Genomic DNA, 18,073 nt, shown 5'->3' on the forward strand with positions numbered 1-18,073 from the left:
CCGAGTCACACAGGGACGGGGTAGACTGGTGGGTGGAGTCACACAGGGACGGGGTAGACTGGTGGGTGGAGTCATACAGGGACGGGGTAGACTGGTGGGCGGAGTCACACAGGGACGGGGTAGACTGGTGGGCGGAGTCACACAGCTGCAGTCAGCTGATCTCAGTGACACGTCTCCATAACTATGGGATGGACCGCAGTGAACTTGTCATGTTCCCCCTCAGAGTGAACTTCCTGTCACCAGGACGCTCACGTGAAATGTCTCAGCAGGTAGTGAGACAGACACATGTGATGAGAGGGACGCGCAGGGCTGTGTGTGTGTGTGTGTGTGTGTGTGTGTGTGTGTGTGTGGTACCCTGACCTGACCTGACCTCTTCCCTTCAGCCAAACAGATTCATGTTACCCAGCAGCTCTATACATAGACACACACACACACACACACACACACACACACACACACACACACACACACACACAGTCTTTCCAGTTAACCCTGTAGTGACTCTGCAGTGGGTGAACTGTGTCACCTCCTCCCTCGTAGTCCAGCAGGGGTCTCTGTCTCTCGGCGAGGGTCGGGGGGGGCGTTGGCAGCAGGTTGAGTCTCGCCAGTCACTCTGTGGTGAACGCCACCACCTCATAACGCCGGCCTCACACTACATCACATTTCTGTCCGTTCTGATGGTCACTGTCTCAGGTCAGGTGATTCTGGAGTCATAAAATCGTGTCATGATTTTGCTGACAGACGCGTGATGATCCACCACACACACATGTCAGCGTGGGTTTCCTCCAGGTGCTCCGACATGTTCTCCCTCTGTCAGTGTGGGTTTCCTCCAGGTGCTCCCACATGTTCTCCCCGTGTCAGCGTGGGTTTCCTCCAGGTGCTCCGACATGTTCTCCCTGTGTCAGTGTGGGTTTCCTCCAGGTGCTCCGACATGTTCTTCCTGTGTCAGCGTGGGTGAGACAGGCTCCACCCCCCTGTAACCTGCAACAGGATAAGTGGAAACAGAAAATGAATGAATAAGTTAAAATCCTGGTGATTTATCCCGGTAAAAACAGAACCAGCATCACAGCACTGAAAACCCAGTTACCTTGCTAACTCCAAATCCTGCCTGCTAGTGCAGACCTCTGGTCCTGGTCTACAGAGATCACCATGTTGCACCGCCATGTTTCTACAGTAGCACAGAACAGACAAACCAAACACTGACTCTAGATAGAGACATTCATGTTTTCGCGTCGGCTGCTCTGCGATGAGCAGCATCAGAGGAACACAGATTATTATTTTTTCTTTTTTTAACATGAAACATCTTTCCTCAGAGTGTTTCCTGGTGTTAATCAGCTGGTGTGTTTGTGGATAATTCAGCTCCTCAACACTGAAGGAATTCTGACCAGGAGAAGTTTCAGCTGGTCGACAGACGACACTAAGTCCTCCTCAGTCTGACACACTGGAACTTCAAGGTTGAAATATTGTTACTTAGTCGTGTAGAGTTCAAGTACCGCGTTCGTCTCAGGCTTTAGCCACAGAACTCGTGATTTAAAAAAAAACAAAAAACAAACAAAACATGACAGAAGGTGACCTGATAATCTGTCTGCTCTCTCCTGATCATGCCTGTTGTTCCTCTTGATGTTTTGCAGGAAGCCTCTCGGTTTCCAGGATCTCAGTGCTCACCTGGAGAGATTGTTGTCTGAGGGAGAACCCACTGAGGACAGCAGAGGTAATCATAAAGTCTCCTCACTGTCTTTCAGCTCAGATCATTTACTCCATTTACAGATTCTTCAGTTTCTGAACGACTGAGACATATGATTAAATCAGCCGTCATTAACAAGCTGCTGAACGAACCCTTGTTTTATAAACTGTGATGTCGTCTGCTAAATCAGATTCATCCACTTTGAACTGAGGGTTTTAAATGTCATCAGCTTCATGCGGTCGTCCTCTGACTGCACACAGAGATCAGCCTGATCGACTGTCCTGATGTCTCATGATGTTTAAATCTGTTTCTGCAGATCAGCCTGTTGAAGGGCGTCTGGGCCCTCAGCCTGTCGTCCTGGATCACACCAGCGGCTTCGAGGGACTTCTGTTTGTAGATGACGACCTGCTGGGGGTAAGAGGAAGTATTAGACATTCATCATTCAACACAACAGCAGAGCAGTGATTGGTTCACTTGGTCTGTTTCCATGACATCAGAGGAAATGATTTATTGTGTCAGTCTTTTAAAATCCCTGTAAACATGTCAGTGTGAGTGAAATGGTCCTGCAGTGAATGTGTCACAGTGGGACTAACACACCCAGATCATGTGACTCCTGCATGTATACAGTCAATCAGACCCAAACTGGCCGAGGCGCTCTGAGCATGCTCCACAGTTTCCGCCCCGGGCTTTGANTGAAAGGGGGCATATCTCCACCTATCGTAGAGGAGTCGCACATACTTGCATACCAGCTTCCTCCCACAGTCCAAAGACATGCAGGTTAATTGGTGACTCTAAATTGTCCGTAGGTGTGAATGTGTGTGAATGGTTGTCTGTCTCTATGTGTCAGTCCTGTGATAGTCTGGTGACCTGTCCAGGGTGAACCCTGCCTCTCACCCAGTGTCAGCTGGGATAGGCTCCACCCCCACGCGACCCCAACAGGATGAGTGGTTACAGAAAACGAATGAATGAGTAACACATCTGATGTTTGTGATTTTTAATAGTTACACTTTTTATGATTTCAGGTCATCGGCCACAGCAACTTCAGCTCCATCAGAGCCACCACATGTGTTTATAAAGGTAAATCCTCTCAAACACAAACCCTGCCCCATGTGTCCCATCCTCTGTCATCAGACCATATCAACACATATCTATATCTACATATAAAGACATGTAGTCAGAAAGTGAGCAGAGACATCTGAATAAATCTGTGAAACAAAAACAGTCCCAAACATTAATATTTCCATGATCACTGTCTTGTGTGAAAACAATATTGTCACACTGACTGCGTGTACATGCACACTAATATCACACTGTTATTCTGACTTTGATTCGGGTCGTGTTAGCATCATATTCTAGGTTGTTATTTTGAAAGTAACATTTTCAGATGCAGTCATGTGGGTTAGTCAGTATCGTTCAGGTTTTATGAGCATTTCTCAAACATGTAAACAGCACATTCAGAGTATCAGTTTGTGACACACGGCCTCTCGTCTGCTTACAGTCGGCTCTGTGCGTTGTCATGGAAATGTTACACACAAACCAACTCGCCAGCAGTTTTTCAGGCTGGTGTGGAGCTGCATGCCCAAAAGAAAAACCCACATTTCATCACACGATATGATCAGATATCACAACACCAACCTGACAGTGAGGCTGAGTTCACACAGGCCGACAGAGTCCACCGTGACAGGAAGCTGTGAACAAATCTTATGATGCAAAGAGGCAGGATGACACAAGCTGCTCCAGCTGTTCCACTTTTATATGTGTGTGTATTTATAAATCTACACTCACTGGCCACTTTATTAGGTACACCTGTTCATGTAGATATGGTGAAGACGAGGTGCTGAAGTTAAACCTCATGAGAGGTAACCGTCACTTTTCTATATTTTGAAGTGATAAAAGACGTGTTAAGTCCAGTTCAGACCAAAGATTCAGGACAAGACGAGTTGAAACAAACAACTACTGTCAACGCTCTGTTCTGTAACGTAGTAAAAAGTTGCTGGTTGACAGGAAGTGACCACGTGACCACCACCAGTTCCAAAGGATCGTCTTTATTGGATGTGTGAGGATTAAAATCTGCTCCTGATGATGATCTGAGTTAAAGTGTGCAGCTTCATGGAGTTACTCATATTCAGATAACTTTATTAAATACCCGTAGGTAGATTTGTTTTGCAGTTTTTGGAGAGCAGGCATCCAACTTAACTAATTAAATGCAGATACTCAGGACAGACAGCACTGACAATATTTACATATAAAAACAGTAACAATAAAGTGCGTCAGGCTACACACAACCACAGGACCCCTTCAAACCCACTGTGAGCTCGATGAAGAGGAGGATAACTGAGCTCCACTGGAGGGAGGCACCACTTCCTGTTACAGACACTGAGACATAAACATTTGTTTCTTCAGCAGAAATATTGTATTTTTTCGGAATAAGAGCAAAAACCAGAATATTTTGTGCATGTAAACGGATCATCGTCCACATGTATGACCTAATGATGTAAAACAACACACAGAACATGGCCGACCGGAGCAAAGGTCACCGAGCTGATCTGAAGCCAGAGCCACTGCTGCTGTGGAGTCTCCCTTTGAAATCACTTCTGTCTTTATGTTCACGATAAACAGGTGGGACTTCGCTATAGCTGTGACCTCTGTGACAAGCTTCAGTCATGTAGGGCAAAAACTGTGGCTGCCAACCGACGGACAGACGGAGCGATGTGTGGAGCTGCTGATCAGCTCAGACATCTCCATTCTCATTGTTCTGTCTGTGTGTGCAGGGAAATGGGCCTATGAGGTGCTGATCTCCTCCCAGGGTCTGATGCAGATCGGCTGGTGTACGCTCAACTGTCGCTTCAACCAGGAGGTACACGCACACACACACACACACACACACACACACACACACGTCATTATTACAGGTGTAGAAACAATCTGTAATAAACATATTTAACATTTCAGTAACTGAGTACAACCAGAAACACAGTGTCTGTGTGTGTGTGTGTGTGTGTGTGTGTGTGTGTGTGTGTGTGTGTGTGTGTGTGTGTGTCTGTGTGTGTCTGTGTGTGTGTGTGTGTGTGTGTGTGTCTGTGTGTGTGTGTCTGTGTGTGTCTGTGTGTGTGTTCAGGAGGGTGTTGGCGACACTCCAGACTCGTACGCTTACGATGGAAACAGAGTGAGGAAGTGGAACGTGACGACCACCAACTATGGAAAGGTAAGCAGCGACACAGACAGAGAGGTCGGAGGCGGAGCTTGTTGGGCTGATTGTGTGGTGCTGACGGCAGATTGTCTGTCCTCAGTCGTGGGCGGCCGGAGACATCGTCAGCTGTCTGATAGACCTGGACGAGGGAACCATCACGTTCTGTCTGTGAGTAAATCAACTGTGGTTTACTGTTTGAAGGAACGTTTGGGTGAATCCTGGTCTGCTCTCGCTCTCTCTGGATCACATGTTGATTCAACAGTAAGCACTGGTTAGCTTAGCTTAGCATAGAGACTGGAAACAGCTAGCCTGGTAGAGCGTTAGCTCTGTAAAGGCCGAGTCCATCGCAGCGGCCTGAGTTTGATTCCTTTGCTGCATGTTGCCCCCCTGAACCTTCATCTATCTATATTTTATCTCCAAGTGCACGTCACACACTGAGCGAGCCGCCTGTTAATGACGCTGTGGGCTAATGGGCATGTAGCTACTTCCATGTTTCAGATGATACGTCATGTTTGTAGTCGACCAATGAAGATGAGTTTTAGGGTGGGGTCGGTATGAGAAAAAAAAAACGGTCCGTTTTTTGTAAAAAACCGCATCAAGTCGGTAATACCGGATTTTCGCCACTTGGGGGCGCAATTGACTCATTTAAAATAAAAAACGACCTTAGGACAACAGAGTGACAGTAACAAGTTGTTTCTTTTATTCGAAAGAAAAAGTGGTGCGTCCGACTCCAGTCGCACTGGAGTGGATACATGCAGCAATAATTCAATATTTTCTAGGTGTGTTAGTCGAGCTACAGATAGCCCAATTACAGTCAGACTAGGCAGTTTACATGCATCTAAAAGTCCGGTTTTAGTCAGACTAAGCCAATAATTCGATTTTCTCAAGCTGCATGTAAACGTACTGACTGGCTCTAGATAGGGACAGCCATGTTTTTTGTTTTTGCATCGGCCTCTGTAGCTGGAAGATCCTCCGCAACAAGCAGCATCAGAAAGATACCAATGTTTTTAACACAAAGCTTGTGTCTTCTTCAGAGTGTGTCCTGGTGTGAATCAGCTGGTGTGAGTGTTTCTGAGAGGAAGAGACCTCTGAGGATAATTCAGCTCCTGAACAATGAACACTGAAGGAATTCTAACCAGGAGAAGTTTCAGCTGGTTGTAATCTGTAATCTGTAATCTGTAATCCTCACTGACAGACGACACTAAATCCTCCTGAATCTGACACACTGGACCTTTAAGAACATTTTCAGATGCACTCAACATTTCTAACAGGCTGGAAGGTGTTTCATATGTTTTTCAATCACAGAACATCTGAGTTGTTCACAGTGTAATTGAGTTTCCTCTGTATGTGCTGTCCTGCGTCCCGTGTGTCCTCGTCTTCATGCTGTGTGTCTGTGTCCTCAGGAATGGTCAGTCTCTGGGCACAGCGTTCACCAACATTAAGATGGGACCGGGCGTGGCTTACTTCCCTGCCATCAGCCTCTCCTTTAAAGAGTCGGTGGCTTTTAACTTCGGCAGCAGACCCCTCAGATATCCTTTTCACACCAGACACACCGCAGCTCATCGTCACTGACGTCCTCCTGTTTCACACTCTGACAATGTGTTTATTTATTTCTGAGTCTGCACTGATAAATACTGTACTGCATGAAAACGGTCCACAGAGTGGAAAATAAGAGTGTTGTCTCTCCAAAGTGATCAATATGAAAAAATAATCTTTTTAATCAATGTTGTAAAACATGCAAAATAAACAGGATATTATTATTAACATTCATGATAATAGAAAAGTGTCATTAGACAAAATCAAACGCTGAAAAAAGTTCATTAGCAAAATAAGATTTCATAGTAATTCATTACATTTCAAAAATCTCTTCCATTGTTTTACAAATTTTCGGTTTAAGAGCTGAAAACACAGAGACTTTTAAAGACACCTTTCTCTCTGGTCTCCTGCAGACAGAGGTGAGGAGAGTAGCAATCTCTCTGGTCTCCTGCAGACAGAGGTGAGGAGAGTAGCAACACACACGGCTTGTTTGAGGGGGAGAAGAAGGTTGTCGGGGGTCATCTGTGTCACTGCTACTCGCTTGACGGTGGACGGCCTGGCTTTTGGACCCACTGTAGAGAAGGTCCATCTCTGGCGCAGCTCGGCGAAGCACGGTGTGTCTAAACTGATAATGGAAACACAAATCTGCGCAGCATGGCTTGACTCAGCACGGCAAAGAGTGAGTGGAAAAATGGTATTTGGGGCCACGCACGTCAGACTGCGCGGCAGTCAGTAACTTTTATAATTCAAATCAAAGTGTTTTTTACGTGTGCAGCTGGAAATAGAATCCGAATCTCGATGACCTGAAGGGTGCATCTAACTGTTTATGAATTATTTATTTAGTTTTGGTGCAAAACAGCAAAACCTTAAATATTGACTTCACACGAGGACAAACACAGGACAGCAAATGGTTAATTGACCTGCACTTATATAGTTCCTTTCTACTCATTCAACCACTCAAAGTGCTGTTTTACACTATGAGGCACATTCACCCATTCATACACACATTCACACACTGGTGGCCGAGGCTGCCGTATAAGGTGCCACCTGCTACTCAGTTTTAAATGCGCACACACACACACAACCCCCCCCCCCTCCACCACCACCAATGAAACAAAGACACTTTTAAAACACCTGTCTCTCTGGTCGCCGATGAAACAGCCATCGGGACACTTCAACATGCAGACTGGAGGAGCCGGGGATCGAACCACTGATCTTCGATTAGTGGACAACTCTCTCTACCTCCTGAGCCCAAACACCACATCCATGGCGGTCACTGTCTTCCTCTTGACGTGCTCAGTTTAGGTGACGGCGTTACGGATCACATTCTCCAGGAACACTTTTTAATGCACCACGGGTCTCCCCGTACATCAGACCGGAGATGCGCTTCATTCCATCATGGCGAACCAGACGGAAGATGGCGGGTTTGGTGATTCTCTGGATGTTATCACAGAGAACTTTACAGTGACACTTAGCGCCTCCTTCACTGAGTCCTTTTCCACGGCCGCTCATCTTCACAAGTCAGTGTCTCTCCACTCAGTGATTCAACAGGTGAATATACACACCAGAACAAAGACAAAACATTTATTAATAATAATAATAATAATAATAATAATAATAATAATGATATGAAACCGAGGATGAATTCGACCAGCTGATGGTCAGACTAAAGGTTAAACCTGCAGGAAGACGCCTGCTCTGCTTTCTGTTGTGTCTCAGTATTTATGCATTTTCAAAAAGAACATCAGATTTTGATCCCAGAAGATCTCTGTACACAAACCGCCGCAGTCGAAGGTTCACTGAAAAGTTTAACTGTGAATGAATGTTAATATTTCTATATGGAAACAAGCTCAGTTCCATCACAGCCGACAGCAGTGCAACGAAGAGAAGTCTGGAAAGGAGGATGACAGAATCATAAACTGAAAACAAATGTTCAGCCTTCTCAGCCCAAAGTGTCCGTTTGTAATCTGTCAGCTGTTTTAATATATCTGTAGTTTCATATTTGCAGAAGGACGTCTTCAAACTGTTGTTTACCAGAAACTATGATTATAATATACGAAGGAGACTCTCAGAATGATCGTGTCCCCTCAGTGCTTTACTTTCAACACACAAACTGTGGCCTCACACCTGTGCACCTGTTCAGTGTTTGTCCTTAACCTGAGTGTGATCACGTACCCTGTGGATGGCTACCTGCCCCTCCAGAACCCCCCGACTGCAGACCTGCTGAAGGCTCACAAGCTGCTGGGCTACATGAAGAACGTCCTCTCCACCACCATCGACACACAGGTAGGACCAGGTGGTTTTTACACAGTTAAGGACCAGGTGGTCTGTACACAGGTAGGACCAGGTGTTCTGTACACAGGTAGGACCAGGTGGTTTTTACACAGTTAAGGACCAGGTGGTCTGTACACAGGTAGGACCAGGTGGTTTTTACACAGTTAAGGACCAGGTGTTCTGTACACAGGTAGGACCAGGTGTTCTGTACACAGGTAGGACCAGGTGGTCTGTGCACAGGTAGGACCAGGTGGTCTGTGCACAAGTAGGACCAGGTGGTTTTTACACAGGTAGGACCAGGTGGTCTGTGCACAGGTAGGACCAGGTGGTTTTTACACAGTTAAGGACCAGGTGGTCTGTGCAGAGGTAGGACCAGGTGGTCTGTGCACAGGTAGGACCAGGTGTTCTGTACACAGGTAGGACCAGGTGGTCTGTGCACAGGTAGGACCAGGTGGTCTGTGCACAGGTAGGACCAGGTGTTCTGTGCACAAGTAGCCTTGCATCACCAGGCTCTCCACTTACGGCGAAGAGCCTGGTTTCCATTCACTCTGAATTTTGTCTGGGTTCTGGTTCCGGTCTAGAGAACGGATCCGGAATTCACCAAATTCACCAAAGTAAAACTTTAAATTCTGGCGCACCATCGATTTGGGGTGATGAGGGGTGTAAGAAAATCGATTAACTTAATGGCTTTGGCTTTTCTTGTAAATTATATTCTTTAAATTAAAAAGTTTCACCGCATTTTTTATTAGCTTGGTGCTTTTATTTTGACGGAAAGGCGCATCCATCAAATTCCAGATCCTGTCTCTCTCGCCCTGGTTCCGGTTCCTTACCGAAACGGCCCCAGACTATTGCACAAGTAGGACCAGGAGGTCTGTACACATGAATGACCAAGTGGTCTGTTTGTTTTATGAAATAAATAATTACTGTTTTAGATTCAGTTACTCTAAACTTTTGTTGTTTACAGTGAACAACAGCCGGCTTCTCTTTGAAACAGTTTCTGAATCTGCCCGTGTGTTTCTGTCTGGTGTGGTGATGAAGTCAGTCGCCATGACGTCAGCTCTGTTTGATTTGAGCCTGTTGTGTTTTTGTTGTGGTTGCAGGAGGAGAGGCTGGTGGAGAAGGACTGTGCAGTGTGGAGGCTTCATGGAGAACCTACAGTCCTCATCACTCTGGCTCACATCTTCAACCACTTCGCTCCTCTCATGGTGACACATCTCTGCTTCTTTGGGCTCTGGTAGTCGTGTGAAAAGTGAAAAGGTGTAGCCACCGTCTGACCATGTTCACATGGTTCGAGAGCAGGGCTGTAAAATTATGGGAATATTCAAGGGGAAATCTTTCCATGGGGTGGCAGTAGCTCAGTCCATAGGGACTTGGGTTGGGAACCGGAGGGTCGCCTGTTCAAGTCCCCGTCTGGACCAAAATATGGAGCGTGGACTGGTGGCTGGAAAGGGGCCAGTTCACCTCCTGGGCACTGCCGAGGTGCCCTTGAGCAAGGCACCGAACCCCCCCAACCGCTCGGGGCGCCTCACCAAGGGCAGCCCCCTCACTCTGACATCTCTCCACTTTGTGCATGTATAGGTCCTGTTTGTGCATGTGTGTGTCTTTCAGACCTGTGTGTAATTGACAAGCAAGAGTGAAAACATTGAATTTAATAAAGGAAATAAACTTAAACTTAAACTTATAATAGGGGGAATAAAATGTAAATAACAGAGAATACAATCAAATACCAGAAATAAAATTTAAATAAAAGGAATATATGTAAATATTGGGAATAATTGTAAATTATGGGATAAATATAAATAATGGGAATAAAATATTATTTGTGAATAAATGTAAACAATAGGGTAAAAAATAATAAAATATTAGGATTAAAATGTAAATATTGGGAATAAATTCAAATAACAGGAAAATATCTAAATAACAGGAATAAATGAAAAAAATCAGAATGAATGTAAATAATGGAACAAAATGTAAATAACAGCAAAAAGGTAAACAGGAATAAATGAAAATGTAGGGAATAAATGTTAATAGCATTTATTTTAGAATTTATTTTTTAAATTCATGTAAATAAAATGAATGAATGTAAATAACAGGAATAATCAGAATAATGTAAAATGGTTTTACATCAGTGGATATCCTGGTTCATGTCGCTTGGATGATGAATGAATGAATGAATCATGATGTGACTCCTGCTGTCTGATTAGAGTTCAGTCACTCTGGTTTCAGTCACAGTCTGTGTAGAGTTTAAAACTTTGGCTCCATCTGGTGGTTGAATGAAGAACCTCCGACAGCGACTCTGAGAGCAGCAGTAAAAACATTTGGCTTCTAAACAAGCTGCAGATCGATGGTGTCAAACAAACTGCTACATGTTGGAGTTAGTTACAGATGGCTGAGTGTGTGTTGTGTTGTCTCCATATTAAAGTAACGAGAGTATTGTTAATATTTCTTACAGTGTAAAGTGTACCTGGTGGAGGACGTGCTGATGGACTTCCTGTTGGGGATTCTGGAGGGAGGAGGTTCGGTAGATGAACACCCGCTCATACAGCAGCTCCTGGATCTGTTCTGGCTGCTGATGGAGGTAAAAACACACACACACACACACACACACACACACACACACACACACACACACACACAGAGAGTTTCTAAAACGAGTGTGTGTGAAGATAGTGAGTCTCAACCTGCTGTGGTGGAGGTCAAAGGTCGCAGTGCTCTTTCTAAGTAATTGAACAAATGATTAAAAGGTCCAGTTTGTAGAACTTAGTGACATCTAAAGTCCAGCTCAGACTGATAACGAGATGGGTTGAAACAAACAACTACTGTCAACGCTCCGTTCTGTAACGTTGTAAAAAGCTGCTGGTTCACAGGAAGTCACCACCATGAGACAGCGTATCATCTCTAGTCAACAACTCTCTGTACTTCGTTCTGATTTGCAGCTTTTCAGACTTATTTTGTGGCTGATTATAATTTGTAACTTCTTAAAATCTGAATGAGGATAGTGATAGTGAGATACTGGCTACAGTGATGAAACAAAACCAGCATCAGATGGACTGCATCCATCCATCCATCCATCCATCCATCCATCCATCCATCCGCTTATCTGGGGCCGGGTCGCAGGGGCAGCCGCCCGAGCAAAGCACCCCAGACATCCCTCTCACCGGCAACACTTTCCAGCTCCTCCTGGAGGACCCCGAGGCGTTCCCAGACCAGACGAGATATATAATCCCTCCAGTGTGTTCTGGGTCTGCCCCGGGGCCTCCTACCAGTGGGACGTGCCCGGGACACCTCCAGCAGGAGGCGCCCAGGGGGGATCCTAGTCAGATGCCCGAACCATCTCAACTGACCCCTTTCGACGCAAAGGAGCAGCGGCTCTACTCCTCTCCTCCGGATGTCCGAGCTCCTCCCCCTATCTCTAAGGCTGGGCCCAGACACCCTACAGAGGAAACTCATTTTCACCGCTTGTATCTGTGACCTCATTCTTTCGGTCACTACCCAGAGCTCATGACCATAGGTGAGGGTTGGGACATAGATGGACCAGTAAATCGAAAGCTTTGCTTTCCGGCTCAGCTCCCTCTTCACCATGATGGACCAATGCAGTGCCTGCGTCACTGCAGAAGCCGCACCGACCCGCCGATCCATCTCACGCTCCATTCTACCCTCACTTGTGAACAAGACCGCAAGATACTTGAACTCCCTCGCTTGAGGCAATAGCTCTCCCCCAACCTGGAGAAGGAAATCCACCGGTTTCCGACAGAGCACCATGGCCTCAGACTTGGAGGTGCTGACTCTCATCCCAACTGCATGCTGGAGGTCATGGTGTGATGGAGCCAACAGAACCACATCATCTGCGAAAAGCAGATGATGCAATTTTGAGGTCCCCAAACCGGACCCCTTCCTCCCCCGGCTGCGCCTCGAGATCCTGTCCATGAAGGTCACAAACAAGATTGGTGACAAGGGACAACCTTGGCGGAGGCCAACACCCACCGAGAACGTGTTCGACTTAACACCAAGTATGCGGACACAGCTCTCACTCTGGTCATACAGGGACTGGATGGCTCGTAGCAGCGAGCCTTGCACCCCGTACTCCCGTAGTAGCCCCCACAAGACCCCCCGAGGGATGCAGTCGTAAGCCTTCTCCAAGTCCACAAAGCACATGCAGACTGGATGGGCAAACTCCCATGACCCCTTCAGCAGCCTCGCAAGGGTAAAGAGCTGGTCCGCTGGTCCACGGCCAGGATGGAATCCACATTGCTCCTCCTGAATCTGAGGTTCGACAATCGGTCGGAGCCTCCTTTCCAGCACCCTGGAGTAAACTTTACCCGGGAGGCTGAGCAGTGTGATACTCCAATAGTTGGAGCACACCCTCCGGTCTCCTTTTTTGAAGATGGGGACCACCACCTCGGTCTGCCACTCTGCAGGCACCGTACCTGACCTCCACGTGACACTGAAAACGCGTGTCAGCCAAGACAGCCCAGCAGTGCCCAGAGCCTTCAGCATCTCAGGGAGAATCTCATCCACATCCGGCGCCACCAAGCTTTTTAACTACCTCAGCAACTTCTACCAGGGATATGGGCGAGAGTTCCCCGAGTCCTCAGGCTCTGCCTCGTTCACAGTCAATGTGATGGCCGGGTTCAGGAAGTCATCAAAGTGCTCCTTCCACTGCCCGACGATGTCCCCAGGTCAGGTCAGCAGTTCTCCCTCTCTGCTGAGCACAGCCTGAGACAAGCCCTGCTTTCCCTTCCTGAGTCGGTTAACGATCTGCCAGAACTTCCTTGAGGCCAACTGAAAGTCCTTCTCCATAACCTCCCCGAACTCCTCCCACACCCACATCATAATCAGTACGCCACAATAATATAAATAACCAGCACCAATTCATCAGTCAGTAGGCCCGTTCGAGATGAGCCAGGCCTGCGCAGATTTGATCACCGGCGATCGGAGCACAATGCATGCTGGTTAGTTTTGTGTCCGACTCTCCCGACTTGCTCTGACGTATCACAGAAGTGGACGGCGATAAAATGGCGAGAGCGAGGCGGCCGCAGTTTTTAGAGCCAGGCGCTGCAGTTGCTCTCCACCGACTGCACCGCCTGGCTCTCACCTGATCTAACAGCTGATTGATTCAGATGTCGACTCAACAAGATGACGTTTTGGATAAACTTTTCATTTTTGTTGAATTTTAGAGATTAAGATTGTATTTGTCTGATCTGAAGGTTTATTGTGTGAACAGAAACATGTTGTGTGACTGATGGTGAAGTTTAGTCGTCACAGACTGAACACATTCATCATAAACTATACAGAGTCTACTGTGTATTAACACTGGACTGTTTTAATTATTGAAGTATTTAGCAACACAGACTGGTGGTCAGTGGGATGTGAGGATTCTTAAACTAACGTGTACAGATGTGGAGCTCTGACTGTATCTGACTGAGCCTTAATGAAAGCTGTTGTCTTGTATCAAATATGAAGCTTACAGTCAGACACAGTGTATTCAGCCTGTGTAGTTGAGGGGACAGGTCAAACTGATATGATGCTGATTTACAGCAGAGTTCATGAACCATGAACATAAACTACAGATCACCTGTAAAACATTTTAATAAATTAATCTTTCATAATTTAGTGTTCCTATAAGAGGTGACCTCAGTCTCACCTGGATTTATCTGTTCAGTCTGTTAACCTCCTCCTGCTGTCTGTCTGTCTGTCTGTCTGTCTGCAGGACTATGAAGTGAACGAGTGTCTGAAGCAGCTGATGATGTCCCTGCTGAGGGCCTACCGCTTCTCCCCCATCATCCCCGACCTTGGTTTTCAGGTAGGTCCCAGATGCCCCCTCTCGTCCTGGTCTAGGTCCTGGTCCTGGTCCTGGTCCTGGTCCTGTTTGGACCCACAGATTATAAATCTCTATTTTAACAGGAAGTGTTAATGTTAAATAATTTCCACAGGTTAATAACTCTACAGACTCAAACCTGCAGTTATCAGTGAATTTGAATATTTCATTTTAGCAATGTCCACTGTGACATCACACCCTCGTCACATGTTGGCTGTAAACGTTCATTCGCTGCTGGTGAAAAGACATTTTACAGCAGAACTCTGTTTATTACACAACTTTATTGGACATAATGTCACTCTGTTCATTTAAATCAGTGAAATACAAATATTCCAGATTTATGAACTAGATGAAGTCAAGGTGGCGTTGATGCACTGTGTTTGGAAATACAGAGAAATAACAGAGATGCAGCAGAAGAGATTATTTCTAAAAGTATTCAGAGTTTTTTTAACTTTAGGGTTGTTTTTCCAGAAGAACTCATTAAAAAAGAACACATAATTGAATAGGTTTATTTTTCTGCAGAAAAAAGACTCGTCACATGTTGTTAAGTCTTCTGTTAGAAAATGTTACTCATATTTTCAGAGTAGAGCTGCATGACTTGCACACGGCTGGATACTATCATCACGATGTGAGTCACAAGTTTGATGGTAAATTTTGCTTGACATTTTCACTGAAAAAAAAAAAAATCTAAGATGATGATGATTTTTTTTTTTGCCGTACCAAACAAGCATGTTCCCTCATGACTGGAATATGATGTGTAGGCTGAGGCCTCTCTGCAGCATCACAGTGCTTCATTTGTGATGGTATGTAGTGGCACATTTTACCTGCATCAAAAAACTGCAGCTGCTGCGATTTGCAAATTGCTCTTGGGCGTACTGCGAATTCAGAAATGTTTTGATTAATGGTGCAGCCCTAATGAACGTCAAGCATGAAGTTTTCAAAAGCTTTTGTGAGACGTGTGGACGAGTGAATCCTGCCTGCTGTCAACCTGCAGTTGATTTATTTTTCAGATTGAAGCGCGATTTATACTTGTGCGGTGGTGTCACTCTGCAGTTACACCTCCAGAATGCTAGTTGGCGCCGGGGTTTCTGTGAAGTGTTATGAAGTTTAGTTGATTAAAAACACACGTTAAACACATTAAACACAGATTACACACATATTAAACACACATTACACACATTAAACACACGTTAAACACATTAAACACAGATTAGACACACATTAAACACACGGCAAACGTTAAACACACGTTAAACACACGTTAAACACACGCTAAACACACGCTAAACACACATTAAACACACATTAAACACGGCTTAATAGAGACAGTGTCAAACACAAATCAGCTTCACTATAACTCGCAGCATTCACAGACAAACACTTGTCTTTATCTGGACACATTTCCCCCACAAATACAACATGCTAACGTTATTAGCACAAGCCTATGGTATTTTACATTGTTTGAATTAGCCTAGCAGAGATTTCTTCTGCTCATATTTCAGCCAGGATAAATCACACACAGTGTGTGGAGGCTTTATTGTCTTCACAATTTATTGTTTCTTATCTGTGAAATTAAAGTAAATCAAAGCTTTGTTTCCACTGAGGGAAATGGTTTCAGCTTACAGAGACAGACAGGAAAACTGATGTTTTGTGTCTGAATAGTAACTTTATAGTTTTCTGTTTCTTTGTGTGCATAAAGAAAATATATAATAATACTAATAATGCTGATAATAAAGTAATAATAAAAGTCACTTAATAGAATATTTGTGAGTATTTGTTCTCTTTAAATCCCTCCTGACTCAGACCATAAATTTTGTTTCAGATCCACTACCTGCGTCTGACCACGGCCATCCTGCACCACGAGAAGTCCAGGAAGTACCTGCTCAACAACGTCCTATATCCTTCTGGTTCTTCTGACGCCTCTCAAACATCATAAAATACTTTGTGACTTTATTAGCTCATCGAAATTCTCCTTAACATCAGTTTCACGTTTGATGTTCTGCGCTCAGTTGTGTTTTTTTACATCAAAACTCCTCTGAGGGTGAAGGAGGCGGGGCTGGAGGAGCTCATTCCCACCACCTGGTGGCCCACGCACTTTGACAAGGAGGTAAATAACTCACCTGCAGGGTTTTATTAGACTCTATTGTTTGTAAACCACACAGGACAATCTACAAATGTGTACCATGAGCCACAAACATGTCTTTTTACATTTGTATTGTGTAAAAATCATTTCCAGAAAAATACAGCGTGGTTTGCAAATGTGAATAATTTATTCTGTGAACACGTATTTTAATTTCACATAAAAATGTTACAGGTTTTACAAATACAGAGATTTACCACAGCAAATACACGTGAAGTCATATTTACGCATTAGTGGATCAACTCTTACACGTGAAACTGGTTTTCCACATTTGTGGATCGCTTCCCGTGAGGTTGTGGGTCATGTGATATTTGTGACTTCTCTCCCATTTCTTTGACTAAAATATCCACAAATGTCAAGAATAGTCGTCGTGAAGCTCGTATTGTTAACTTCCATAGAGGGTCTCGTCCACGCTGCTCAGGTGAGCTGAGACTGATCAGACGTCGGGGAGGATCAGCTCAGTCTCAGCTGGACACAAATACGTTCAGGAGTAAAAAGTTTCAGACTGATGGAGGTCACATGACAGGAGAGGTTCATTAATATGAGCTCATTAAAACAAACTGCGTCTGCAAGAAGTGTTTATTATTTACCGGTGGACGGCGAGCACGATTAAAAACAGACATACGACAACGATTTTGTTCAGTCAGAAACAACAATTTGTTTTTTTTCCAGAGCTTTGATGGATTTAGTGAAAATTAATGGAAAAACAAAAATCTGTGTTGATCCAAACTGTGTGGGATTAACAGACTGAATCAGTCACTGATGATGATGATGATGATGATGATGATGAAGCTTTATTCAACAGACGTGTTCATATTGTTCCTGTGTGTGTTTTCATACACACTCTCACACTGAATGACAACATGAAGACCGACGGATGCAAAGTCTGAACTGTTGAATGAATGTGTCTCTCAGGGAAAAGACGAGCGGGAGCCCAAAGACGAGAGCGCAGATGAGCGACTGAGACGGAGAGCGTACGAGAGAGGCTGTCAGAGACTGAAGAAGAGGATCGAAGGTCAGAACACTCGTCTTCATCCAGCTGCTTCTCTGCTTACTGTATGCCACCGAAACTACATCCTCACAGTACCCGTACACAGAACAGGAAGTACTCATTCATCCTCAAACAGGAAGTACTCATTCATCCTCACAGTACCCGTACACAGAACAGGAAGTACTCATTCATCCTCACAGTACCCGCAAAGAGCATGGATACCAAGAGGCGAAGCTCAATAGAACGCCCCATAGCAACAGACTCGCCCATGGTTTTGTCCTACTGCCGCCATTTTGGACTGTCAGCAGGCCGCAGCAGACCCGCTTGCATACAAAACCACACAGACAAACTGAAGTATATCGCTATTAATTATGCTTACAATGCTACTCACCTCGTGATAGCTTGGTCACAGCTGCTTTTTCACGTTTTTGTAAAGCAAA

The 18,073-nt window shown here is 45.1% G+C and overlaps 1 protein-coding gene across 1 annotated transcript in view; it reads left to right on the forward strand.

Annotated features, from left to right (window-relative positions):
* Window positions 1–931: 931 nt before the first annotated feature.
* Window positions 932–18,073, forward strand: part of LOC126385946 (E3 ubiquitin-protein ligase RNF123) — a 181,353-nt gene continuing 164,211 nt past the window's right edge. Inside the window, exons 1-15 of the mRNA XM_050037990.1 lie at window positions 932–954; window positions 1,632–1,711; window positions 2,001–2,098; window positions 2,707–2,761; window positions 4,456–4,541; window positions 4,803–4,889; window positions 4,975–5,042; window positions 6,278–6,403; window positions 8,582–8,696; window positions 9,785–9,889; window positions 11,137–11,262; window positions 14,395–14,487; window positions 16,325–16,398; window positions 16,492–16,609; window positions 17,558–17,861. Coding sequence (XP_049893947.1) covers window positions 932–954; window positions 1,632–1,711; window positions 2,001–2,098; window positions 2,707–2,761; window positions 4,456–4,541; window positions 4,803–4,889; window positions 4,975–5,042; window positions 6,278–6,403; window positions 8,582–8,696; window positions 9,785–9,889; window positions 11,137–11,262; window positions 14,395–14,487; window positions 16,325–16,398; window positions 16,492–16,609; window positions 17,558–17,861 — 1,558 coding nt within the window. The remainder of the gene's footprint in view (window positions 955–1,631; window positions 1,712–2,000; window positions 2,099–2,706; window positions 2,762–4,455; window positions 4,542–4,802; window positions 4,890–4,974; window positions 5,043–6,277; window positions 6,404–8,581; window positions 8,697–9,784; window positions 9,890–11,136; window positions 11,263–14,394; window positions 14,488–16,324; window positions 16,399–16,491; window positions 16,610–17,557; window positions 17,862–18,073) is intronic.

Source organism: Epinephelus moara, chromosome 24 (assembly GCF_006386435.1).
Source record: "Epinephelus moara isolate mb chromosome 24, YSFRI_EMoa_1.0, whole genome shotgun sequence".
Classification (NCBI taxonomy): domain Eukaryota; kingdom Metazoa; phylum Chordata; class Actinopteri; order Perciformes; family Serranidae; genus Epinephelus; species Epinephelus moara.